Below are 26,896 nucleotides of genomic sequence, written 5' to 3' on the forward strand. Positions count from 1 at the left end.
CAATGCACAAGAGACGACTGAAAATAAAGCATTACAAGAGTTTTAAACGGTAATGAAAATTGTATATATTTTGCAGCACATCATTCTGATTTCCTACAGGCTGGACTCTATGGAGACCATTGTGGACACACCTCTCAGCAACTTTCCTGCATTATACTAAAACATGTCCTCTGGCTACTCCGTCAAAAAAAATATTATCAAGAGAAACAAGCAACTTGTAATATTGTCTTCTACACCAGACTGGATTTAACCTTCAAGATAGTGATTCCGCACTGACAACATCCTGCCTCGTAGTCATCCTCAACAGCGGGAGCTGACCTGCCACCAGCTTCCCAAAGTACTGTCCCACAACAGAATACATCTCTTATGCCTCCACTGTGCTAAATAAGATATCTCTACTTTATGAATCAATCACTGTGGTCTGTGCCTTATGTACAGTTATGATTTTTTTAAAATCTAATTTTAATGTTCAACAAGTAAGAGTTGACATGAGACATCATTAACATCTGACTTTTAAATAATTCTATTTTTTAAATAATTCTATTTTAAGTACTGATAGTAATATTAGATACATTTGTTCAACCAGAAATAGAATGGCGAACACAGAATCTTAATAACCAAGTATTTTCTTTAACACACAAGCTTTCTAAAGACTAAAAGTAAAATAAAATTGTTTTGAATTAAATTTTACTTTAATTAGAAATTGGAGAATTGTAGAAAAACACAAAAATTCAAGTACATTTTCATGCCTGCTATGTACTCAAGACAGATGAATGAACTGAAGCAGCAGAAGGGTGAGATCTGCAGTGAGAGTACTAAATAACACACCATTTTATAGCCAACAACACCGATTGTAATGAACCATCACATTTTTTTTTTTTAAATGCACAGTTTGTTATTATATTAAAATATATTAATTATAACAAATATCAACTGAAGCGTCTGTTCATTATTAGCATTGACTTGTAACACTGACACAAAGGTTACAACCTGACTAACATATCTATGGAATTTGGGTCAATGATCCAACATGGATTCACAGCCAAGAAACAGCCATTGTGATAATGCTACAATGTTTGTATATAATGTTTAGCTCCTGATTAAGTCACTGGATTTTTTTTTTTTAATTCTGTAAAAAACTAGTGCTGGAGATTTTGAAAACAAACGAGAATTTTCTAAAAGTAGCCAGTGAGCAGATTTTCAGAAATTAGCAGTTTTTTTCACTCCAACAAAACCTAATTTCTAGTTGTGATCTGAAAGACTGACAGGAAGACATCTAGACCCTTTCTCACACTATACGGCCAATGCTAGAGTAGCCTATGACCTGATATTGACAACAAACTTGTAATTGCTTCCAAACAAGAGTTGGCATCTAAAAGCTAAAGCTAACCCATCACTGCCTGAAAAGATGAGTAAATTCAATACCATAAGAGACAAATGTAAGTAATACTAAAAAAAATAAAAATAATAATAATAAACCTTTACACTTCGCTTATGCAAACAACCACTGTGTAGATCTAAAGCAGCCACTTCATTGCTTGAAGGGGATTTTTAAGCCTTAATACCATAATGGCTTAATGGAATAAATGAAACTACATAAATGGCAAATGCTAAAAGTGTCCTCTACTGGGTGTATATAACACCTAATCTGCCTAGTTGCTGTAAAAATGTGTTTTAGCCCATGATCTCTTAAAACAATTAACACACAACACATAAATGAAATTGCAGATAGATGTTATTACCTTGATTTGTTTTCTGCTTTCTGACATCACAACAAGGCAAATACTGGAAAAAAAGAGAAATTCATCAAAATACAGACATTACATTAGAAGCTGCAGTTCTAAAAATCTGATGTAACAGACAGCATCAAAACATAAAACCAGATGCTAAAATAGTTTTAAAAACATACACCTAGTTAAAAAAAAAATTAAATTGATACACCTATAGTTAATGTTACAGTGTGTCTGTGAGAAAGTTGCTGTCAACTATGTGAGTGGATCTGTGTCTTCTCTGAGATCACTGCAGTGTGTGAGGTGTAAAATATTATTTTGTGTATGTTATTCAAGTCAGTTAAACCTCAAATGCACCCTTAAAAAATGCATACCCTTCAAAGCAACAAATAACAATGATTGAAAACTATTGTTGGCCTATGAATTATAAAACAGAAACTTTGTGAAATTTACATCTAATACCTCACATAGGTTTCGGTCTCAAAAAGCTTTTTCAAATTCACAAGATATTTTTTAGAATAATAAAAACAAATTATGCATGCATCTCAGATGTGAATCAGAGATGCACGTGTAGCACAAAAACAGAGACTGGTGAGAAAACGTTTTTCCCACTCCTTTTACTAACTCCCACATTTCTCTTAACCCTCCCTTTCTCTCTCACACACAGCAAGCCTCATGCTAAGATATTATAAACGAGTATCTTCACAGGAAGCATCTGACCACAGTAATTTTTATCATGGAGAAAAAAAAAAGATCAGTCACAAGTTATCAGAAAACTATCAGAGCTGAAAAGGACAAGCAAATGGAACGACTGAGTAACAGAGCAGGTCAAACAAAATACAGCCTGGTTAGACAACTCAAACTCCATAAATCAAAACCATTTCAAAAATGTGTTGGGTTATTTTTTAATTAGGCTTAAAAAATATTTTTAAGCGTTGCCATCAAAAGAATATTAAAAGCTCTTCAACTCGATAATGTGTGTAGTTGGCCTAGCCTCCATTTTGGTGTTTAATCTTGAGCACCAGCAACATCGTAATCCCACAAGATAAGTGCGCATTATGTGCACCATATTACACTATAATTTTAAATCGTGAAGCAAATATATAATTTGATTATATACAAGCAGTGCATCAGCACATAACTCTTAATAACCTAGAGAGTGGTCATACACGTGTGTGTGTGTGTGTGTGTGTGTGTGTGTGTGTGTGTGTGTGCGAGGAGGACCGTCAGAGCCCCTGAACAAGACTGTGTGAGTGAGAGGGGGTGTGAATGAATATATAACATTTAACCTCTCTCTGCTTGTATTTTACTGAGCTCAAATGACTTCAGGGTCAAAGGGTATCACCTTCCACTCCTCCATCAACATCAGCATGTGACACGCTCACACACTCCGAGAGACTGCCTCATGTAGGAAACCCTCCCACATAATTATTTTGCCAGTTATGATCAAAAGAAAATGCATTTTCTTATATAAAAGTTTTATTTTATAGGTATAACTTAAGATCACTGAAATAGCAAACTTTGGGGGGGAAAAATATATATATATATAATTATAACAATTATAACATGTATATTTAATTACTTCTCACGAGGGAAAATAATACACACTATATTCAAATTCAGACCCTGTAAATTAGCTACACCTCTGCATTTGTAGTAATGGGAGGTGTGTGTGTGTGTCTCTCTCAAACATTTTCTTTAATCTAATAAAATAAACTGTGTAAATAAGTAAGTCTGTGCAAATATTTTGTCAAAGAAAGATTGACAGCAGGCAAGCCTGCACACCTGTATGGTACCGCTGCACCTGAGTACGGATATAACTACTCACAGCAACACACACCTGTGCCCTGACTGCAACCTCTCACTGTTACACACATGCATTGATCAAAGAATGCTCTGCAACAGCCTGTATTCACAACTTGCATCCAACCCAAACTTAAACTATCATTAGTTAGAGGGATGCTTTGAAACAGTCAAAATCAGAGCTGTAAGTCTCAGAATAAGGGCGGCTGGTTTATATATTATAAAAAAAAAAACTAAAAAAAAACATTTCACATCCACACACTACTTTCCCTATAATCATTAAAAGAGCATGGGTGATGTCACAGAGACATTCTGTGTGCCTGTGAATACACATTTGTTTCTGCACATCACAATGGGTCAAAACAAGTACAACACGGGTTTCTATTTATTCAAAATAAATAATAAATAAATAAAAAGTCTTGTCATATCACCACTATTGCACTGTTATTAGTCATATTACTACAAACAATTTTGTGAACTCCGAAGGTCTTGGCATGGTGTACGATAAAATGAACATGTTGTATCTCATAAAATTACCCGCACAATTAACTGATAAATAAGCCCCATATTAAAACTGAGTGTGTATACTACATACAGCCTCTGGTCAGGAGATCTGAAGTGCAAGTCTTCATTTCCTGCAGGTTCACGTTTACACACTCAGTCATGAGCATACAAAGCATGACTGACTTACTGTATTCTTGCTTTTTTTTAACTAGTTGTTTAATTGTGTACACTGCAGTGTGCTGACTTTTGTTTTCAAAACTCTCAGTAGAGCTGACAGTATAAAACTTCAGCTTCTCCCCAAATCCAGCCCTGGACACACCAGAGAAATGTTCACAATGTCTTAACATGCAACAAATTTAAACTTTTTCATAAAAGTTTCAAATTTCATTATATTATCTCCAAAAATTGCAAACAGTATTACAAGCGAGTAGCCACATACCATAAAAAGAACCTGTAGGTGGAGAACTGCTAGATTATATCTAAATGTGCAAAAATAAGTGAGTAAAAATAGATCTCTCAATATATTTTAGTGTAGATGATATATGCATATAAACTTCAAGTGTAAAGAGTAAACTGACTAAAATAACCTGTAAGTTAATTGATTACATATTTTAGATGGCAATAAATCATGGGTATTCTGTCAGTGTTATGGAGTGCATTAATTTCAACTGTGTGTGGGATTAAGTTTTAAAGTGTTTCCAATAGTGAACTTCTTTGAAAATATAGATAATACAGTAAGTTACAGAAATTACAGTAAGTTATATTTTTAAAATATAACTACAATAGTTATGACTAAAATGTTTCTGTGCACTGTACAAAACCAAGCAAAAATAAATATTGTAGTATCAGCACTGTCACTGAAACTGTGGGGCGTTTGAGTGGGTGCATGATGTGTCTGGTGATTAAACTGCAATGTTGCGAACATGATAAAGAGATCGTTGTGGTTTACTCGTGGGGGTTTCCCTACGGTCCCAAGCAGGATCAACTCATGGGAAGAAAAACTGCCAGGAAATTTATTTTAAAAAACACACACACACACACACACAGGAACTGATGTGAAAAGACACTCTGACCAACAAAGCTTGGTATTGGGCAATAGAGTTGACTACATTAATACAAAACAAATTGAATTAAAAAAAAATCTGACCAAAATGGGACCATCTCCATATTGCAGGAAGAAGCAGGCTAATAATTTTGACTCTTACACTGACCAACACTGCTATATTTTTGGCCAAGTGAATGTGCAAATTCTAATTTGCCAAAATTAATTACGGTTGCACCTCAAATGTAAATTCTCAGTCAAATTAACATTTAGGCTAATAGTTTGTGCCTAGTCAGTCTATGCTGCAATGAGTCTTTTTCATAATATAAGATTTGTGTCATAGGAGTAATACTGGTATATGGTTTAATTTGTGTCACTTATTTTTTGTGAATGGCCATTAAACAACTCACTCCAAAATAACTTAAACTATTTAGGCAAAACCAGACATCCTTTAGACCTGTAAGTTACAACACAGAACTAAAAAAAAAAAGGTTACCATATTTTTAACATTCCATATGAAGCCACATTTATATAGGAGTGAGAGAAGTGAGTAATCAGAAATATATATAAATAAATATATATATGTGTGTATATATATATTTTTTTTTTACAAAATCTTGTAACTATAAAACAAAAGCTATACAAAATGGTACATAAAACTAAGATTAGGTTGATATTTTGTATTAAAAAGACTAAAACTGGATTCTCTGAACTCACTTGACCTGTTTGGGCTCAAAGTGAGCCTGGGTCGCTGCTGGGTTAACCTTTCATGACATCACATGACATGGACAGGCCTTTACATCAATCAACAAAATTAGGAGGTCAAAGCATCACGGTAATGACTTCATGACCTTTCTGCATGTGACCTCTACATTAGACAGAACAAAACTACCCGAAGTGACTTTCCTTGAGGTATAAAAGAGTAGCGATGGAATCGTGTTCAATGCAAGAAAAACGTCACCAAAACAACTTTAAGAACAGTGACTGAAAAAAATAAGGAAAAAATACGGCGCTATTATAAGAACTGAGGTGCACACGCTGACAAAAAGGCCGACTAGTGACCCAAGATCCATCTAAAGATGATTAGCTTTTGCTTTATTTACAATAGACATCAAAGTTCATTTTCTACTAACCCCTAACACAATTAACATAACGAATAATCGCATTTTACCATTGCACAGTCAGGCCTTAAATTATCTGACAATGCAACCTGGTTATGTAACGTTAATTTAAATTTATAGGCCCGCTCGTATAAAAGTATGAATACACGTTCATAACACTAACGTTGGTTTGATAACAAGGGTTTCAAATTGCTAAAGGGAAATGTAACGTTAACCGAGTGAAGTTGCAATCGCGTGGTACAGTAGATCAAACACATTATGACGTGTTTTCTCGATCGAGAGATGATATTGTTCTACAAACTGATCAAATCACTTTAATCTCATCTCCAACTCCTATTTACTTTTGTAAGAGAGTTTGCGCTTTTCGCACTTTATATGGCAAATGTTTGCTATTTTAATACATTTACCATACACTCACACACGCACAAAACATAAATAGTAATTTTCAGGGTAACTAAATAAAAAGACGCTTTTATGAAAAATGTTACTTACCGAAAACACCTGAACGTTCATAATATTTGTAAATCCACAAAAAAAGTTTGCAATTGAAAATTATGACGGCGCACTGTTTTTATATAGTATGTGCAAAAAAAGCGAGAGAAAAGGGCACCCTGGTCATCGTCGCCTTTTTTCCGCTGAAAGAGGAACAAAAACTGTAGTAAAGAATAGGACAGTGTTGGTCGGTGTGGCATCCCGGTGTATCGCTCGCTGATAGGCTGTCGGGGTCGCCGGCCGTCTCGCTCACATCACCAATCCCGCTCAAACTTAACGTTTAAAAAATGCACAAAACCACCTCGCTCCACCAAACAACCCACGTCATTTTATTCGTCGTCGCCTGCGATAATTTTTCGAATTTTTTATTGATTTTTCAAATCATCCACGTAATTGTTGGATTTTTTCGAAAAAATAATACAAAATATATCGTTTCCACAGCGCGGCTCCAATCTGACGCCCCTTCTTGGCTGGAGATGCTAGCCAGATTAGCCTGCTAGCTCACTTCAGACTCCACTTCACTATTTGTTGTCACTACACATCGTCTTTTGTGTCCGCTGCATCCATCCACCAGGAAACAGCCGTCTAAAATTTGTGGTAGATTTCAGGGAAAAAATCCCTCTTTGTTCTCTGGAAACAAAAAGAAAGAAGTGTCCCCTCGCTCAAATTACAAGACTAACGTTACAGTACGGAGCCTCTCTAGGCAGCTGCTGTTGATATAGCTGCTCACTCGAAAATGGCGCCGAAAGCTCTAGTCTTCATTCAAATTGGCCGGAGCCTCCCCCTGCCCGCATTGGGCATGCCGGGACCTAGAGCACCGCGCAGGATTGGTCGAGACAAAATGCACCCTTAAACCGGCTAGCAACCCAAAACCCACGCACAATATCCTTACACGGCCAACAGAGCACGGTTTAACTGTAGCTCTGTCGGTCTGTGTTTGAAAAAGCGATTGTTACCAGTGCAATAGCGTTCACACCATTGATAATTTTAGGCGTAACGTTACGTAGCCTACATGGTTATATGCAATACATAGCTCAGGGATTTCAATTGCTTCCAAAATCAGATAGCTTTCAACGCTGTCAATGATAAATTCACCCTATAGAACGTGATTTAACCCTAAAATGAACATGAAATGAATCGTCTGCTGAAGTATTGGTTTTCTAGTTACTATATTGAGCGTTTTACCAAGCGAAGAATCTTTATTTATTATTTTTCCATCATTCGTGATTTTAAGAGGGAATAAAACGCTATCGCGGTTCAGATTTCTTTTTTTATGGCCAGTTTTGAAGGTGCGTGTACTGTTTCTAAAAGAAGATGAATGCATGCATGACCGTAACGTTAACCGTAAAGACGAAGCAAACGACCACAACACTGACTGCACGTAGCTTGACAACAGATCCTGTGCTGCTTTTCTACAGCAGACAGCAGCAGCAGCGAGAGCAACTGCGAGCTGCGTCACTCACACCACCAGCAGCGTGAAGGTTGATTGGGAGAAGAAAGAAACTGCGCTCCATCTGTCAAATCCGCCCCTTTCTGATGACTGCTGACTGCATCATTCGGATAATGACTTAAAATTTGGCACCGCTTTGTGATTATTTGACCAGCAAACCCCGATGATTCATTTAGGAATATCTGGTGGCTATGTGACTATTGCTTTCTAAACTTCAGCCTTATTTTGGAGGCATTAACTGTAACTGTACACCACAAAAGCTATCTAGGCTATAGTAGTTTTTCTATAAGCTATGTCAAAGAAAACATGATGGCTTAATTCCACAGCCATAATCTGCCCACCTTTTTAGCTATATTGGGTGGCATCATTGCCTCATGCATATTTCTTATTTTTAGACACACCCACATAAACTCACATGCCACTGCTGACTTAAACAAGCATGACATAGGCTATCTGCCAGTGAGTGTTCCTACATATGTGAGAAAGTGTAAGGTGTTATAAATGGATGTAGACATTGGGGAAAGGAAGTGACTCCTCATTTTATTTAAAGATACACTGTAAAAGAAAGGAAGTGTGTCAGCAGTAAAAGAAAATAACAAACTGTTCTATACTTATCCGCCATGGATGACTAGGCCGAACACTACAACTCTGATCTGTGCTAAGCCTATATGTGAAACCTTATGGTCCTCTTTTTAAAGTAAAAAGATTTTTGGACAATTTTATGCTCTTTGCATGTCATATTGAATTTAATGATAGCCTACACCTTGGACTTGAATGGCCATTATTATTGTTATGGTCTATTTCCTATTTACCCATGCCATATAACAAATCCCTTGTTTTAATTTTCTTACTTTTTTTTGCACACACAACTTTAGACCATTCGTGTTATTTCCACCCCATCACTTTGAACTGCTACAAAACCTCTGTGTAAAAGTTGAAGCATGTCATAAGCTATTTTCCTCCCACCATCACAATAGGTGACTAATTATCTGAACATCAACACCACCCCCCAACATTCATGTTCACACCAAAGTTTCATCTTCTCCTTTATTTTCATTTATCCACCAGACTTATTAATGGAATTACTTAGTACCCTACTTTAGGCTATTTAATAAAATCATATAGCCTAACTTTTATCCTTCCGCACAACTTTCAAAGTAACCAACTTTACATTTATTAACCACAACAGATCATTCATTAACCCTTCATTGTAAGAAAAAAAAGAAGAAAAACAAAAAAGAAGTCTATTGTTCCTATGCTTTTAAAATCTTGAAAGAATATGCTTCGTGTTTTGATTCGTGAAGGTTTTTATATAGGCGACTGTATATATTTTATCAGCGGTGAAACTAATAACAAAGCGCACTGCAGGCAAGTCCAGACAAGCGCGTCAATCCTTGCGGATGTCCCGCCCCTCAAAGGCAGTCCTCCGATGATGTAACTCTTTCCAAATATAGCGTGTTGCCGAAGCAACCGTGCCACGCTATTGGTGCAGCGCTCTGTCAATATTGAAACGTCATGAAGCTAGTGTTATTATTGTAAACAGGGTGCTTACTTTCCACGGGCTCTCGGGTCCCGAGCCTTTGCTACGCGCTTCTTTGTTCTACATGAGAAGATCAACACGACAATAGACTACTTACGAAAAGACGTTGTAAACGTTATGGACCTCGTGTCGGCTAATCGTTAATGAACAAAACAAATAAAAACGGAGTAGTTTAATACGGTTCTCAGTCAAACCCTTAGACACTTTAAAATGACACGATATCTTCGAAGACAGCCGGTAACTTGTGCGTATACAAAAATGTTGCTGAAGTTTTGACAAGCAGCGCGTTTTTGAGACTGAATCTAACGTTGTTCAATTTGCAGTAGGCTAACGTTCTTAATTCACGGAACGCTAGAATTGAACAACTTTTTAGAACATCCACATCATGATGTAAAGCAACAACCCGGTTGAGTCAAAAACTTTTCGACTGTAGTTCGACGTAGCTTGTTGTCGAATGTTGCCACTCCTGCGCATAAACAGTTTGTGTCATTGTTTCAACAAAAACACATTTCAGTTTCCACTATGCCACTGAAATTCTATTTCACAAAATGCTCAAAAATCTATCAAAAGTTACGCCAATTCCCTATGCGACGAGACTGATCAGAATCTACATCAAAGTCGATCTGAAAAGGACTTACCCAAAGCTCTGGGGGGAAATTGAGGATGTGTATGAAGACATCACTTAGTGGGAGTTAATAAATCGCCTACTCAAGCACGTTAACGGGTTAATTTCAGTTCGCACAACAATTTCAGCTTATTTAGGCTACTACTACCGTTTCACAAGGTATCGAGGAAGTTCTTTTGTTCCAGTATTTATGCACAGCGTCAAAGTTGCGCGTTGAGGAGGCGGAGCGGTAGCGCTGCGCGAGAGGAAGAAAAAAAGACCAAACACCAGCGAAAGACCAAGCGCCAGCGCTCGACCTTAGATACTCAAGACTCAAACCCTACGACCCACACCGGATCAGATTAGGTCACGTGCTGGCTGCAGCGGCGACCGAGTTGGGTGTCATAACTGCAAACTATCCTGATCCCAACGACATGATGAGACCGGTGTTCCACAGCATGACGCGGGAACGTTGCTTTACCTTCAGCTGCTGAGATGCCAAGTGTCTTACTATGATCCGTTCAAGTGCACGTTCACAGATGACTATTATTGCTAAGTCTCCTTCCAATGTGATATTTGATTGAATTTATGATAGAGGTAAGAAACTTCCATCACGAAATTTGAGATTTCTTCGAACTGATAGCCTACGATAACAAAAACAACACCCAACAAAAATCATTTTATTTCAGCCCAATAAAGACAATAATGCATTGTTTAATTTCAAAGTGTAAGGTGGCTCTGAATATTTCCCCCCCACCTTTCTTTCTTTACAGTATACCATTAGATAATTTGAGCATATATTTGTGTTTTATGGGGAAACAAAGTATAAAAGAGAGAACTTACTGTGATTTGAAACAGCTGCCTTCTGCTATTGGCTGTGCGTTCAACTGCATCAGAGCATCTAAAGCCTGTCAAATATCATCTACTGAGCCCCACTTTGGTTTGGATGCGTGGCACGAACGTTCAACAGTAAACAAAACTGCTTAAGCACATGTTTTCTAAACAATTTCATTTTTAAACCTATATAACATAGTTCATTATAAGGATTACAGTTTTTTTTTCTGAGGCAAATAAGCACTTTTCACCTTTAAGTATTTTTTGTTTCGTGTCAAAATGCACTTATTAAAACAACTTTATGGTTAGGCCATACAAAGACATTGACTTAAAAGTAATCCAGCTGCTGTAAACTAACAGGGGATTCGTACAACTAATTCATGCAAAATTTTGCTTACAATGTGAATATTTTATTTGAAGAGTTTTATTTTGGATGGCACGTGGCGTTATAGGAAGTTAATTTGAAAGTGGTGCTATTTATAACAAGGAAAAACACACGGCCTGTTGACACAGCTGAGGTGAGGTTTTCAGCATTTTCCAACCTTGCTCTCACTCTCAACGAGCAAATAGCCATACAGGCGGACGACAATCACGTGGCTGTAAAGTGATTTTAGGATTTAGTAAAATATATAAACAGGTATCCATCAAAATAGCATGTTCAATAAAATAACAATCACCTAAACAAATCAGGCTAATTGATTTTATATGCCGTTCATCAGTGAAAACAGTCAGATATTGCCTGATTTCGTTATTATTATCGTTTCTTTTAGTGATGAATCAAAGCATCTTGACCAATTCCAAACACAGTCAATCTGGTGCAGCCTATTTCACGACGACTCGAGACATAAAGTAATGGAAGTAAACGTGAAAAATTGCGAAGAAAAGTTTAAAGCAATAAACTAGTCTCTCTGCTAAAGAAAATCATTATTCTCGGTTTTCAACAACACAAATGAAAATGTAGAACAACGAATTAATTAATTCGACTAATTAATTTAGCCTATTAACCCAACAGGGTGGATGTACTAATGACTAACGAATTTGTTCGTATCCTTTCAGTTACTACTATAGTTTAAAAGTGTGAAAATGTAATTTTTTCACAAACAATTTTCATGTATGACAATAAATCCATCACCACATCCATATCGTAAAGTTGCTTATGTAAAAACGCTGATTATGTGATTTAAATAGGCTATACAATTTGTAAAATGGCACACAGTTTATATAGCTTTGTTACATTTACAGCATTGTTATAAGGTTAAGATGACATTGACAAAATTAATTTGATTTTATTATCACGGACGCCTCAGACTTTTTCATCAAGCTTGATAGGCTATATCATACCTTCACGATTAAATTTTAGCCTACACTGAAACTAAAAACACTAGTTCGTATTATAATCGCGAAAAAACATATTCTTACGACCTATTTGTGGAAAATTATATTTTATCTGATAGATTGGGCTCTTTTTGACTCATCAAACCTCCTAATGTCAAAACACGATATTTTCATCGAGTTCAAAATGAAAATGAACGACGATTGGTGGTCATTTTATGCAACGCATCTTTATAAGGTTGCCCATCGTACTAAAATATCTATAAATTCAGATAGACCTCAGGTAGTTTACATAATCCACACATTATAAAAGATAAGTTAGCGCTTCAATTTTAGTTGATGATGAGCGATGAGATTGCACGGCTCAACCCAGTTTAAACTGATGTGCTGGTGCATATGTGAATTTCCCTCCTGAGTGTGTGTTCATGCAAGAATAAAACTAAAAACACGTCCCCTGTAAAATGCCACTATTTTCTTTCCAACTATGTTAATGTGCAAGATAATTTTGCATGTGTGTGGGAGGAGGTAAGGCTTAGATGCAAAATAAGAATCGTTATTCTGATCTGCGCCTCCATCAACCAGATTATGAAACAGAGCAACAAGTCAGATGTGGAGAGCGAGTCTGAGCTGGAAATGTCACAGTGTGCATGCCTTTAAGTTTTTTCCAACCAGATTTCGTTGTCTGCCTCTTACAACACAAATTAAGTTTCTCAATATAGGCTAATGGTGTCTGTGGAAGAAAGATAAATGAGCAGTGAATGGATGAGAGGGAACAATACCTTCACTATTAGAGTATCTTAGACAGATTATTGTTGTTAAAGACATGTTAACCAGCATAATATTTTAGAATATTAAGAATTCATATGGCATTCAAATTGTTATATATTTTTTCAAAACTAAACTGTGATGGGCCTTTTTATTAAAAATGATCGGAGCATAACATATAGGCCTATGACAACTTACTTTGCTATATAAAATAAACTTCTCTTTTCTTCTTCGATGGTTAATTTCTTGTACAGCTGTGACGTCCTGGAGTCCCTGCTCCCCCTCCATGTCCTTGCTCAGCAGACCTTGCTGACCTGAATACCACAGACTTATGGCAGAACAGGGGGTCCCTGATTCTCAACCAGCAACACATGAATGCACACCCATAGATTGTGTCAATGCATGTCTTGGTTTGTTATTTTAATGAGTGACAAAAGTGTAAAAAGACACATTTCCTTTGCTCTCACAATATAAAGTGAGATAAAAAAAAAAGAATGGTAAGCTGAGTCACATTCCGAAGTAGCCAACAGACTCTACGAATAGCCTTGTTGTTATAAGATTCTGAAAACCAAATGGGGGGAAAAAGAAAAGAGAGGAGAATCTGCATATTCAGTCTCATGGTAAGTTTTCAAACACATACTGTAACACACTCACACTTATTTATTGACATTATGTAAACTATATCTCTCTTCTATTTTTTAGCATTTGGTCTATTTATTGTAAATAATTTTACTTTTACCATTCCTGTGTCTAAAATATTGTAGGCTATGTTTGAATTCTTTGATATTTTATTGAAATATGTAGCCAGTAAAGCGTTGTTCAATGTGATTGAGAAGACATGGGAATAAAGTCATTATGATTTCTTGAAACAATGTCTAGAACTTTCCAGCAGATAATCAGCAGTGCTATAGGTGAATTCTGCCTGAGGGAGTTACATTATGCATTTTCAAGATACTGGCGCCATCTTGAGGTGACTTATAGAACCATAAATTTTGCATAGAGGTTGGTAGGCCTGTTTTGTTTGAGTTTTGATCTTTTGTGCTGAAATTTGTTGATTATATTAAATGTGTTGTCTTTTGGTCATCAATTTTTAAAACATGGATTAACCCTCATGTTTTCAGGTCATTTTGATCCGGCAGTGATTTTCTTGCTTGTTAACATTATCGCATTGTACTAAAACTTAGGCCACTGGCTTTAGCTACTCACCCAGCGTATCACTGCTTCCCCAATTTTCTTTTGATGAGAAATTTTGTTCTTTTTTGTGACCCCCTCTTTTTTGTCAACTTGTTGTCTTTCAGTTAGGACAGGTTTTGTATTTTTTTTTTTAAACTGATTGTTTGTAGGCCTCATTGATCTGAGCTTATATTGGTCAAAAATGACCATCCATTGGGAGAGACTGAAAATATGAGAATCATTTAGTGTTAAGGAGCATGTTCATCCTGTTCATGTTCACATATGTATATGTGTGCGTGCAAAGATAAAGGCCTCGGACCTGTGCATGTATCCACACACATGTACTCACACTACCACGCACAAACACACACGTTCATGTACACAGAAAACTATTTTGAGTAAGGCTTTCTTTTTAACAGAGATTAACTTTGTCCTCAGATCAATGAGGCCTATACAAATCAGTAAAAAAAAAAAAAGAATACAAAAAATGTCCTAATTGAAAGAAACAAGTTGTTAAAAATAAGCTCTTTTTTGTAGGCTAGTCATTTTTGCCTGGAAACACCACAAGTGTGACTTTGACATTTTGTACAACATGAGAATATTGCTTAACGAGCGATTTACGAGCAATTTTTAAAAGGCCGGACATTTTTGACTGGGAATACAAAAGGTCGTAGGCTATTAGGCTAAAGGATTTTCCACACGGGTTAACATGTCACACCTCCTAACCTGCCTTTAAATAATGTAGAAACAAAATGTTTTCACTTTTTGTTATTTTTTTATTTGATTTTTTCAAAATCATGACATTATACTGTCACTAATTTTTTTATTAATTAATTTAGTTGAAGTTTTCTCAACATTGATAAGACATTTTAAATTGTAGCCGAATAGTTTACACAGAAAAATCAGAAGGCTGTACTCAAAGTTAAACAGATACATTTATGTTCTTTATACATAAACTATTTTTGTCTTCTGTTTTGTTCCAGTACAAAGGGTAAAATTATGCATTTATATAATTTAGTCATTTTAAGGCTACATAGATTGTAAATCAGTAGTTATGCGACAGGCAGATAACTTTTAAATAAATAGCATATTACAAATTATATATAGAAAATATGTGAAGAATATCGAGAAATATCTTACAACTGTATTTTTAATAATGCTTAAAAATGTGCTACTATGTCTTTAAGAAATTCTGGAAGACTGAACCATTTTGAGAGAGGGGTAGCTGTGTATACGCAATTTCAAATGAGGTGTTGTTCTGTATTCACATTTGTTAGACATTTTGAATAGTATTAATGTTTTACTTACTTTTAAGAAATCTATTATGTTTCAAAGCCAGGCTATTATGTTATATTTATGAAACATAAATATTGTATGCTTCACACACCTATTTGAACTGTACACAAATATTTGCCGCCATTTTTCTAGAGGCAGAGCATCTACTCATCGGTCTTGCGCGTTTACTTTATTATACACATCAGAAAACCGGTTGTTACAGATTAACGTTTTAACTCAATCCTTGAAATGACCACTAAAAAGAAACGCACTGCGCACACCGACAACGACAGCTGGGTTGTCATTGCTCCAGGTACATTTACTAAATTTACTCTGTGTTCCATGCTAACGTTACACACTTTTAACGTTACTTGGAGAAAAGTTGTATACACAGTTTTCAGTGCACATCTTTTTATTTACTGTGGCTTTATTGTGGAAAAAAATTGTTTAAATGTGCATTATTAATGTAAACGTTGGCGTGAGTGTAAGTTTCTTTTTTAGCCCACCTAAATCTACTTGCAGTTCGGTTATGCAGTTGATAAATCCCTATTTAGTTGAGTTTTATGGCATGTGCTGACCCTTCATTCACTTTCAGATTCCACACTGGACACAGGCAGATCCGAAGACAGTGATCCATCCTTCATCAAATTAAAGAATCCTGCTACAGGTGGCTTTTAGTGTTACAATAACAATTTAATCAACTGCAACTGAGAGTTTAGTGGATATATAACTTTATTTAGTCATCCTGTCTATCAGCTAAATAAACTGAAACTGACTGACAGATCTATCATTGTGAGTGCAGGAAGTTCTTCGCTGTACCTATTTAGCTGTGGTGATATCAGTGTTTATGAAGTTAAAGCCTTTTCTGAAGACTTTCGATCTTGGTTTATTGGACAGACAGTGCAAAGAGGTAAGCTCACCTTACAGAAAGTGAACTATTCATTCAACATGTGATTGTACTAGTTGTCTAGTAAATTGTTGATGCCATTTAAGTGAACTAACAGCTCTTCTATTCCTGTGTCCTCAGATGGTAGACTGCTGTATGTGACTTCCATTGATCCTTTATATCTGCTTTTGCCATACATTAGCAGTATCGCCAACGAGGTAAACAATTAGTTGAAATGCAAATATGATTGTAAAAGTCAGTTTGTTTTTCACATGAGCTTCACGAGTAATGCTAGCACTATTCTCATAGGGAAAGTTCCAACCGGTGAAGCAGATGGTGATGGATGAGGATTACCCTGGATGCACAAGACTTCTGCAATGCAAACAGGGAATAGACTCTCTTCATCATGTGGCTGATGAGAAAGGTGTGCGAGTCTGTAGGCATGTATATAGTGCCAGATCATGTACAGATGCAGTATGATGTCCAAATTGTGTCCCACATATATAAATTGAATCCTGTTTTTCAGAGTGTGGTGGCCAGAAGTTTCACAGATATAACCATGAGAAGACCTTGGAGTGGCTTAAGAAAAAGGTTCAAGCAATTTTGAACTTTTATGATATAAAACCCCATTTCGATTAGGGCTGTCACGATTCCTCGATTAAATTCGAGTACTCGATTTTAAAAAATTTATCTGTTTCGAGTATCTGGCAAAATACCGGAAGTGGCGCATTTTACAGAAGAGAATCTGTTATCCGCATTATTAGACCGTTTTCTAAGGCTAACCGATGTAAAAACCATACTATAGCATAGTGCCAGTTTTGAATTAACAAAGACTACGATTCAGTTGAATAAATATATTTTAATATATATAAAAAAAATATATATATATATATATATATATAAATGATATGCCTTGTGGGTTAAATATATACTATATGCGCTGTGAGTTTGGGTTGCTTATAACGTTCATCTGAGAATATGTATTTGTATATATGTATTTTAGGTCTTTGCTTAGGTCTATTTTTATTACCACAAAAATATCTGATTACTCGTCAAAATAATCGACTGATTACTCTATTGCCAAAATATTAATTTCTGACAGCCCTAATTTCAATAATAAGAATTTTCATTCTTACCTTAACCCTATTTGAAAGGAATTTTGAAAAATTCTTTCAGGTTCAGCAGACAGTAGGCACACTCAAAAAGAGCAACTTATCTGTGGGTGGAGGAGTGAAGTCCAGCACATTTGTCAGAGTCAAACAGGAAGATGCTACTGAAGGTAAAAAAAAAAAGGATGAATAAATAGTGGTAAATAGGATCATGCTTGTATGCAATCTGTTGCTAATGAAATGGTGTTTGTTATTCTTTTTAGAGGACTACCTCCGTTACGCACATGGTCTCATATCAGAGTACATTAGTGAAGATCTGAGCAAAGATCTCCTCAAGTATTTGCAGTATGTACACATACATGTGTTTTCATGCACTCATCGTTCACATAACCTTACAAACTTGTCCTCACAAACAAACATTGCCAGACTGTCATTCACATTTTTACCTTGTCATCCAGTCACATTTAGTCTCTCATGTTACAAGGTTGCCAGAGATCTCCAGCCCTAAAGAGACAGAGCCACCTTTTAAGGTAATCTTACTGCTTGAAATACAAAATATTTTCATGTTACCGCCATGCTTGAATTTTAATATTTAAATTATGTCTGGTCAAGCTTTACTTGATTTTATGCAATGTTACCCATATCTGCTTGTAATTGTGTTGTGATTTGTTTTCTGAATTCTATTTCTTCTCAAACTCAGTCAGCTTTTGTCAATGCTTCAAGAAGCATCATAAATGCTTGTTTCTGAATGCAGTTAGTGGAATGGGTGTTTCAGTTCACTTCGGTTCAAAAAGATCTTTTGGTGGCCTTTTTTTTCTGACTGCTGTCTTGCATTTGATAGAAACGGAAACTGTCAGATAAACCAGTAGAGGCCGGAGAAGACTACACCAAGTTCAACAGTGGCGATTTTGCACGAAAAGTGAGTTAGAATAACAAACAATGTGGTGATGGGATTAATGATGCAAACATTGAAAGAAAATGAATGCCGCACTTCTGCAAAACTATCTTTTCCTCTCTGTCTATGCCTAAAAAGAATCATTCAGCAGTTCTTGCTTCCAATATTATTGGTTGTAAATGTATGTTTTCTGATCAATTTTAGTTACTGTGCTACAATTTTAATAATTGTAATATTTTAAATATGGTCTATGTTATCTCAGCCACCAAAGAAGATGACTGCAGCTCAGAAGAGTCTTGCCAAAGTAGACAAAACTGGGATGAAGAGCTTGGCAGTGTTCTTCAGTCCCAAAGTCAAACAAGAGAAGAACTGAGTGTTTGCGTGAGTGTCAAAACATTTTTGTTAATAAAGTTATTAGAAAATAAATTCTGCTCTATTTCTTTTTTCTTTTTCTTTTTTGCCTCTCACATTGTGCTGTGATATACAATATGACAATGATATACAATACAGTTCAGGAGTTTGTGGTCGGTAAGATTTGTTTATGTATTTGACAACATGTCAAAGTCTCTTTGGCATGGAAAGAGTTGGTAAGTCTCTCCTCACCAAGACTGCTTATTTGGTCGGAAAAAATAAAACGAACCGTAATATAGTGGAAACAGTATTACAATTTAAAAATGTTTTCCATTTTAATATATTTTAAAATGTAATTTATTCCTGTAATGCAAATCAGAATTTGTAGCAGCCATTACTAGTCTTCAGTGTCACATGATCCTTATAATATGTTGATTTGCTGCTAAAGATATTTTTTTTCATATTCTCAGTTAAAAAAATAGTTGTGCTGCTAAATATTTTTGTTTTTTCAGGATTTTTTTAGGAATAAAAAGTTCAAAATAACATCATTTATTTGAAATAGCAAATTATTGCAATAATGTAACCTTTATTGTCACTTTTGATAAATTAAATACAATACTAAATCTAGCGCTAAATTATTTAGAAACAATCTTACTAACCCCTGAAATTTAAACAGTAGTGTAAGTAATGTAATATAACACATTCTTCTTTGGATAACTTTAGTCGTATGTTGTTAACTTCTTTAACTTTATTCTCTATTATTGATAAACACTCATTGCACCTGGTTTGGTGTTGGTATTTTGAGTTTAGTTTTAGTCTTAAAGGGTAATACCCGATTCCTACTTCCTTTTTTCAAAAAAAGAAACCTGACCTATTTAGCTCTGGATTCAAACACATGTGTTTAGTTCCTCTTTATAGGTTTTAATGCTAAAAAACAGTCTCAATAGTAGAAATACGTAACTTAAACTAGTTAATGTAGTAAGCACGATTTAGCATTCTTTTCCGGGTAAATGATATACTTGCAGATAATCACAAATCATCATTAACAATCATAAAAAAATAACCAACGAAAAGCACCTACTACCAGTTTGAGGGATATCATACAAAGAAAGACTAAAGTAAAAAAGTTTTACTGTTAATGTTGTCTTAGCTGTCAAATTGTCTTAGTTTTGGGTTTGGCTAATAAAGTCTTCTCACCTATCGTGACAAGGCAGTAAATAGCTGGCCCCTTGGCCTTGATGTGTTTTGGATCATTCATATGTCTGATTATCTGGCGCGCGGGTCTGAACCCACTCCTGGTGGAGCTGCTGCCCTGGGCTCTACTGGTGATCCTCAGATCTGTGTAATTGTGATAAGGAAATTCCAGTTGCTCTGTCTGGAATCGGTGCGTAGGATTGTTCCACGTCAAGCAGAATGGTTACGCTCTGCTGATTGCCTTAAGTGTTTGCTATGGAGAGCAACTGAAAAAGAGATTCTAATCTGCTGTGGATTATTTATGAAGCTTGGGCAGTGAGTAAGCACTGACATGTCACAGAGCTCACGTCCTCTACCAGGCCTTACTTCTTGATCACCCAACAGTGAGCACTCAGTTGTCCTCTGGGCACAAACAGTGGAATAACAGTGTTGATTAAGCAGCTAGTCTTTCTTCTTGAGCTTGGGCTTGAAGCGCAGAGTCTGAAAGGCACTCTCTACCACTTTTGGCAGGTGGATAGGGTTTCGTTGCAGACATCTCCTGCTGCCTGTGCTTCCCATGTGTCCCTTCCGTTGGGCTGCTTGCCCATAACTGATGTGTGAATTCTTGGGCTGTGACTCCGTCATGGAGATTCGACGAGGGTCCCGAAGCACCCAGTTTGAGTGAAGGTCATGCTCACTGGTACTGGTTGCCACTAGAAAACATTAAAATTGGAGGAGGGATAGAATCAGACATGAAAAAAAAAATCAAACAAAAAAGAACAACAACAGATGGCTTAACAAACTTTCATTTTTTGATGTTTCCTGAAGGTTCAGAAAGTACAATATAAAAGTAAAGTATACTTTCTATTAAGATCTATAAAGTACAACATCCCGCAACTCCATCTTCCATGCTGCCTTTTTTGGAGTATTCTAGAATTTGAATGTAAAGATAGTCTTATGTAAAGTTCCATACACACCTATGAAGTCCACATCTGCATGCCCGTTGTCCACATGTGGTTTTCGACTGGGTTCTGGGTCACAGCTTGCAATGACTGCATCAAAGAACTGGAGAGTGTCTTCCTCATTTGGGATTGGTGGAGCAGAAGGTTCAGGCCGTGAAGTCTTTGAAATACAAAAGATGATGTGTGTATTATGATTATAAGTTGCATTCCTAATTCAAAGAGTATTTCCTTAGGTTTCTTCAAGGTTGTTGTTATTCTTAAAACTACTGATAAAGGATCAAACTAAAACTACTGTACCTCCTTAAAATTAAAAGCCTGTTCACACAATCACAATTTTCAAACTGAATGATCCAAGATTTTCCTTACAAAATTAAACCTATAGCATTCACACAAATTTTAGGGAACTGCAAAGCGGGAGCAACATTCTCCTAATCCCTATTGTATTGAAATCTTTGGAATATTAAATCTTCTCATGGTTATATTATGAATATCTTTAACTAAATAATGCAAACTAAGATTGAACTTTAAAAAAATGCATCTTCATATTTTAACGCAGATGAAAAAACTAAGAACACGTTTATGGCCCTTTAATAGGCTATAGATTTCACAACTTACCTTACTTTGCCCTACAATAATGTTCACTACTTCTTCAATAAGGCCTAAACTTACTCAACATACAGTATAAACCTTGCCATGTTGCATCTCACCTGTGCAGCTCTGTTTTGCGGTGGCCGAGGAGCGGGGTTCTTCTTGCGGGACGCGGTCTCTTTCCGCTCGCTGTTGTTCAGGTCATTGATGCTCTTGGTGTACTGACGCCTTAGCGCGACCAGTTCCTGTAAGTACTCTAAGCAGTTCTGGTTCTGGGAATAGAGCCATACTTGGTCCTCTCGACTCTGGTAGTAGTACAGGGCCGTGCTGGAATGAACACTCACGGCGCTTACGCTCCTCTTCAGTGTGGAGTCCTGCTGCGCGCGACTGCTCTCCCCGACCACGAGCATCGACGTGCTCCGGACCAGTTTCACGGTGCACGCGCTGTGGTAATCCTCATTGGACCTGAACCTGTCCCGTGAGCGAGGCCCAAGATGGTTCGGACGGAAAACTGCGTTGATTTTCTTAAACATCACAGTCGGGGTCCGGGTGCTGTCGTTTAGTGGTTAAATATCCGGGCTGACGACTGAAAGGATGCAGGTTCAAACCACACGAGGGTTCTATCATCATTGTGCCCCTGATTTATACTGTTAGTAGCGTAAGATTAATAAAATAAATGACTGATTAGCTTGCTTGTTTAGTAATGTATAGTAATGTAGCCTACTATATAATTATTTATGACATTCAGCCTGTTCTGTTTCTCCATATCCCTCTCCACTTTGCACCACGCGCGAAAACTTACTTTATATCTTCTTCATGAAATTCAGATCCAAGAGTTTGTTGGTTGATCTTGTCCATGGTGCTGAACTCCTGTTTTGTTCCTGTGATGACCATTTCTCAGCCGTAACGAAGGTAGGTTTCTAACACACAGCCATGACAACGGTGCGCTTGTAACTCTACACTAACAAATTAATAATGAACCAACCTTGGACATATTGGGCTACACACATGTGCTGGCCATCACAGTTAGCCCTATGATGCGTTGGATAACATTAGATGCATTTTCTTATGCATAAATTATTTAATCACAATGAAGGCCTATGTGTGTTCACTTGATTTTTAGAACGTTGCGGGTGGAGTGTTGTCATAATGTAAATCGCCTATAAATGTCGATGTATTTAGGCTAGCTTACCAAAAAATTATTTTTTACATTGTAGGTTGGTTTGATGGAAACATAGGCTATCACAAAAGAACTTGTCGTTTTTCTTGACAATCTGCAAAAAAGATAAAGATAATACCATCACATTTTTCCAAAATGACCACGTGGATACATCTGAGATAATTTATCTGATATTGACTATCAAAATTTGTTAAAAAAGGTTTGAAAAAATATTAAATTATATATATTTTAAAAAACAAAACAAGTTATGACAAAGTGATTTTGGATTGCTTTAACTCATCATTATAAGTAAAGCAATTTTTTGTAACTTTTTTATAACTTACAACTTTTTTTATAAGTTAGTTATACAAGATTCAACTAATTTGTATTAAGTCATTTTAATGTAATTTAAGTTGAAATGGCTTAAACATCCAAGTTGATTGAACTTTAATCACAATGTAGATTAAATGTAGACACCCCCCCCCCCCCCCCCCCCCCACCACAGTGTAGTGCTTAGATCCATGTGTTCATGTTCAACCGAGTCAGACACTTGAGCTATAGAGCCACTATGACAGGATGGCTAAAGTTTCTGGTGAGGTATTGGGTGGATTCTAGGAGCTGTGTGGTCACCATAGAGAGAGTTTATTATTTTTTCCCTAGGTTATATATTAGATAGTCATCATTTTAGTTGTTTATTTTTAACACTTTCTCTGACCCTTTTAATTAAATGGGTTGTTAATTTTTTTTGGTAAAAATTAACACCTTTATTACAGTTGGTGTATAGACTGCACCTTATTCTGATCAAGAACCACCCACTTAGACTGGAAACGACATGTAAAGCTACCAGTTTTTTTGCTTTTTACATGCTGTTTTTGGTTGGGTTGTTTGAAATATATTAAAGCACAATAGTAAACCAGTAGGCAAAAAACTTCATACAATGGGTCGCACTCTCAGGTCGCTATACACCTTATAATGGCAGAAAATTTGACTGACTTTGTGATCAGAATTTCTGTCTGTCTAAAAGTAATACGTACTGATTAATTCACTGACATTACTCTAAAAACAAGTAAAAATACAGTTCTTTGTGTGCCTTATATGCTAAGTCCATACTGTGAGAAATAGCCGAATGCATACAAATCTAAACACTGTATAGAAATGTGTTGAGTTTGTGCTTGTTCAATTGTTTGTTGGTTTATCTTTCTTTTTACCACAGATAGACAGATGATCACATGAATTATGAATGTCGGTGATGCAGCATTTTGTCACTAACCTTTTCTTTCACAGAATAACTAGTGCTAGAGGTGTGTACAATCTACACATGACACACCAACAAGTGGTTTCAATTACACTGGAATTGGATTATTTATGGTTTCAATGAGGAAATGAAGATTACATAAGAATCCAAATAGCTGCAGGTGCAAACATTGATGTTAGAAGAAATAGACTATAGATAGTTTTTATTCTAATGAAACTGCAACATATAACAGCTGCATGAAGTGTAAGAGTTTAAGAGAAAAACATTACAGATTACAACTGTGTGCCAATAAATACCCATAACAGGACCATGGTCCATCTCTTATTAGCACAGGGTTTTTTTATTCACCAGAAAAAAAAAATATACCTGCTATAGCTTTTATATATTTAAAGTTAGTATACTCTCCATTAGGGAAATTACCCATGAACCCCTCTTCCTAAAATAGGAAATCTTGGGGGAACACATTAAAAAGAATTGGGTGTGCTCATCTGAGATGCTGTGGAAATACACTTAACATGGCCATGGCTAATAGCACACTCCATAAATTCAAACAGCAATTTGAATGTGACAAGCTTGTATCATGACAAGAGGCATGCTCAATAAATGCACTATACAGTGGTTCCAAATTTACACAATACTTTCACTTCCTCCCTTACTGGAGCATAAAACTGAAGAATTATAGCACAACTTTCACTATAAAACCCTATACAGCAGTGCTTAAATACTGCAGAGACTCGGAGACAGAACCACCCCAGCTCAAAAGCCAGAGATTCTTCAGTAGAAAAAAAGGTACGCTTTAAGGAACTTTCTATCTGGGTGATGTGAGGTGGACAATACAATTGAATTGTTGGGGTCTCAAACTACTGGCCCATGGGCCACATTTGACTTTGATATTTCATATGGCCCCTCAAGTGTTAATAGTTTAACCTTAAATATATTTATATAAAATCATCTATTTAGTATTTTTAATTACATTTATTGTTATTCTTTTTTTAAGTATGCACTACTGTTCAAAAGTTTTGGATCTGTAAGATTTATGTTTTAGAGACAAATCTCTTTTGGTCACCAAAGCTGCATTTATTTGATAGTGTAAATACATTTTAAAATATTATTACAATTTATAATAACTGTTTTCTATTTTAATATGTTTTAAAATGCAGTTTATTTCTTTGATGTCAAAGCTGAATTTTCCGCATCATTACTCCAGTCTTCAGTGTCACATGATCCTTCAGAAATCATTCTAATATGAAACATTTTGACAAAAGTTGTGCTTTGTGGTGCTTAATATTTTTGTGGAAACAGTGATACATTTTTGTTTTCATGAACGATGACTAGAAAGCTCAAAAGAACAGCATTTATTTAAGAGTAGTGTTTTTTTGTAACAATGTAAAAGTCTTATTGCACTTTTGATCAATTTAATGCATCCTTGCTCAATAAAAGTCTGAATTTATTTATTTATTTACTGACACCAAACAACTCTAGATCATTTGAGTTTGAGACTCCTTTTCTAAACGGTTTAGTGTGAACTGATGTCCTCTATAACTTCTGTGTATGTGTACTGTAGATGCTGTGTGAAGGTAAGCTGTGGTGTTTGGTGTTCGAAGCTGAACCTGAGTGTGTAAATCCTCCTACATGTGACACGGCCAGAGCACCATCATCGTCTCCGCTGACTTATCCCCTCTCAGCACAAACCCCCGTCCTCTCACCTCTAGAGACCCACGCTAATACGACCCGGACAAAGACCCAGCAGGGCGAAGCTTACCTTTCGTCTACCGCCCCTTCGGCAGGACGGCAACCCGCCCTAAGTGTGGATATCCCCAGGCAGGCAGACATAATAGAAACAGAGGCATTTTTAGTGCCTTCCAGCTGCCAGAGTATCTGTCAGCATTACAACGATTTACACATCGCTGGTGGCCAGGTGCTGCCGCTCAGCCCCAGTGCAGGGGACGTACAGGGCAATCACATTCAGGACCCCCAGGCTGGGCCCTTTCTTCTGTCTGGAGATGTCCCCTCACCCTCCCTCCTGCCTCCTCTTGTCCATGAGTACAGGAGCTCGAGGCGCTGGAGGGAGGAAAGCGGGCGTGAACGGCCCTCTCTTCTGCAGTTCAGCCGGCCCCTCTCTAACTCACAGCTCAACGGCTACCTGGAACAGAAGCTTCTGGAGCTGTACAGGGAGTACCTGACCGAGGGACCCACGGCGACAAGGCCGGTCATGGCCTCTGAGCTACTGCAGACCAGCCTGGACCTAATGACCCTCCAGCTGAGCCGTGAACAGAACATGGAGACGGCACGGGCCAAAGACATGCTGCTCAGCTGTCTGCTGAAAGTCACCAGCAGTTATCAGTCCAGCGAGATCAGCACCCCTCTACTGCAGATCTCCACTGAGACAAAGTGAGCTGGATACGAGGCAGAAAAAGAAACGTTGTATCAGTAAGACCAAGGAGATGGACTTTCATATAACTTGCAACAAGTTCTAGCTTGAAACACGTTACTCAGGGATTTCTGTAAATTATAATGTAATAGTAATTCTGAAAAATGCAACTGTGCAAAATAAATAAACATTTTAATTAGAATGCTGATGATTATTCAAGGTGTCTACAGTTATTGAAAGTCTGGATGAATAAAATCTAAAAAAGGCATGGACATTTTTCTGTTGAATATAAAGCTCTAATGTTTCATTACCAAGAAATTACTCTCTGCAAGTCAGCGTTATTTTAATATTTTTTTATATACCATTATAATACTTATTCATATTTTATATTAGCTATTATTTTCCATTTTTGTTTAAGTTTCTGTAATGTTATTAACTTATTTTTTATTAGTTTTCTATTTCTATATAGCTATATTCACTGT

At 36.5% G+C, this 26,896-nt stretch overlaps 3 protein-coding genes across 5 annotated transcripts; 2 read left to right on the top strand and 1 right to left on the bottom strand.

The window, feature by feature from the left end:
• Nucleotides 1-15,597: 15,597 nt before the first annotated feature.
• rnaseh2b (ribonuclease H2, subunit B) lies at nucleotides 15,598-18,981 on the top strand. Of its 2 annotated transcripts, XM_077216536.1 has the most exons (11): nucleotides 15,598-15,978; nucleotides 16,261-16,332; nucleotides 16,468-16,575; nucleotides 16,693-16,769; nucleotides 16,861-16,975; nucleotides 17,078-17,142; nucleotides 17,728-17,830; nucleotides 17,924-18,005; nucleotides 18,145-18,190; nucleotides 18,502-18,579; nucleotides 18,818-18,981. In XM_077216536.1, the coding sequence occupies exons 1-11, from the start codon at nucleotides 15,915-15,917 to the stop codon at nucleotides 18,926-18,928; spliced, it is 921 nt and encodes a 306-aa protein (XP_077072651.1). In that variant the 5' UTR covers nucleotides 15,598-15,914; the 3' UTR covers nucleotides 18,929-18,981. The 2 variants fall into 2 exon arrangements, with proteins under 2 accessions (XP_077072651.1, XP_077072652.1); XM_077216537.1 differs by lacking the exon at nucleotides 18,502-18,579.
• A 101-nt stretch (nucleotides 18,982-19,082) lies between these two features.
• c9h13orf42 (chromosome 9 C13orf42 homolog) lies at nucleotides 19,083-22,551 on the bottom strand. Of its 2 annotated transcripts, XM_077216541.1 has the most exons (4): nucleotides 22,432-22,551; nucleotides 21,749-22,266; nucleotides 21,057-21,201; nucleotides 20,413-20,792 (listed from the first exon to the last, which is right to left on the bottom strand). In XM_077216541.1, the coding sequence occupies exons 2-4, from the start codon at nucleotides 22,160-22,162 to the stop codon at nucleotides 20,542-20,544; spliced, it is 810 nt and encodes a 269-aa protein (XP_077072656.1). In that variant the 5' UTR covers nucleotides 22,163-22,266; nucleotides 22,432-22,551; the 3' UTR covers nucleotides 20,413-20,541. The 2 variants fall into 2 exon arrangements, with proteins under 2 accessions (XP_077072655.1, XP_077072656.1); XM_077216540.1 differs by having other exon boundaries at nucleotides 19,083-20,792; nucleotides 21,749-22,537.
• LOC143723763 (TLR adapter interacting with SLC15A4 on the lysosome) lies at nucleotides 22,457-26,616 on the top strand. Its single transcript, XM_077216539.1, has 2 exons — nucleotides 22,457-24,832; nucleotides 25,608-26,616. Exon 2 carries the CDS (start codon nucleotides 25,608-25,610, stop codon nucleotides 26,436-26,438), a length of 831 nt encoding a protein of 276 aa, XP_077072654.1. The 5' UTR covers nucleotides 22,457-24,832; the 3' UTR covers nucleotides 26,439-26,616.
• The last annotated feature ends 280 nt before the right edge of the window (nucleotides 26,617-26,896 follow it).

This window comes from Siphateles boraxobius, unplaced genomic scaffold (assembly GCF_051911475.1).
Source record: "Siphateles boraxobius isolate OS27281-9 unplaced genomic scaffold, OSU_SipBor_1 7, whole genome shotgun sequence".
Lineage (NCBI taxonomy): Eukaryota > Metazoa > Chordata > Actinopteri > Cypriniformes > Leuciscidae > Siphateles > Siphateles boraxobius.

Excerpts from the sequence above, each read along its gene's own strand:
- rnaseh2b (XM_077216536.1), top strand. The coding sequence starts at position 15,915 with ATGACCACTAAAAAGAAACGCACTGCGCACACCGACAACGACAGCTGG. Across the intron at positions 16,976-17,077 it reads TCATGTGGCTGATGAGAAAG|AGTGTGGTGGCCAGAAGTTT; the intron begins GTGTGCGAGTCT and ends CCTGTTTTTCAG. Across the intron at positions 18,580-18,817 it reads GTGGCGATTTTGCACGAAAA|CCACCAAAGAAGATGACTGC; the intron begins GTGAGTTAGAAT and ends ATGTTATCTCAG.
- c9h13orf42 (XM_077216540.1), bottom strand. The coding sequence starts at position 22,162 with ATGTTTAAGAAAATCAACGCAGTTTTCCGTCCGAACCATCTTGGGCCT. Across the intron at positions 21,202-21,748 it reads CGCAAAACAGAGCTGCACAG|ACTTCACGGCCTGAACCTTC; the intron begins GTGAGATGCAAC and ends TGTATTTCAAAG. Across the intron at positions 20,793-21,056 it reads TGCAGATGTGGACTTCATAG|TGGCAACCAGTACCAGTGAG; the intron begins GTGTGTATGGAA and ends AATGTTTTCTAG.
- LOC143723763 (XM_077216539.1), top strand. The coding sequence starts at position 25,608 with ATGCTGTGTGAAGGTAAGCTGTGGTGTTTGGTGTTCGAAGCTGAACCT.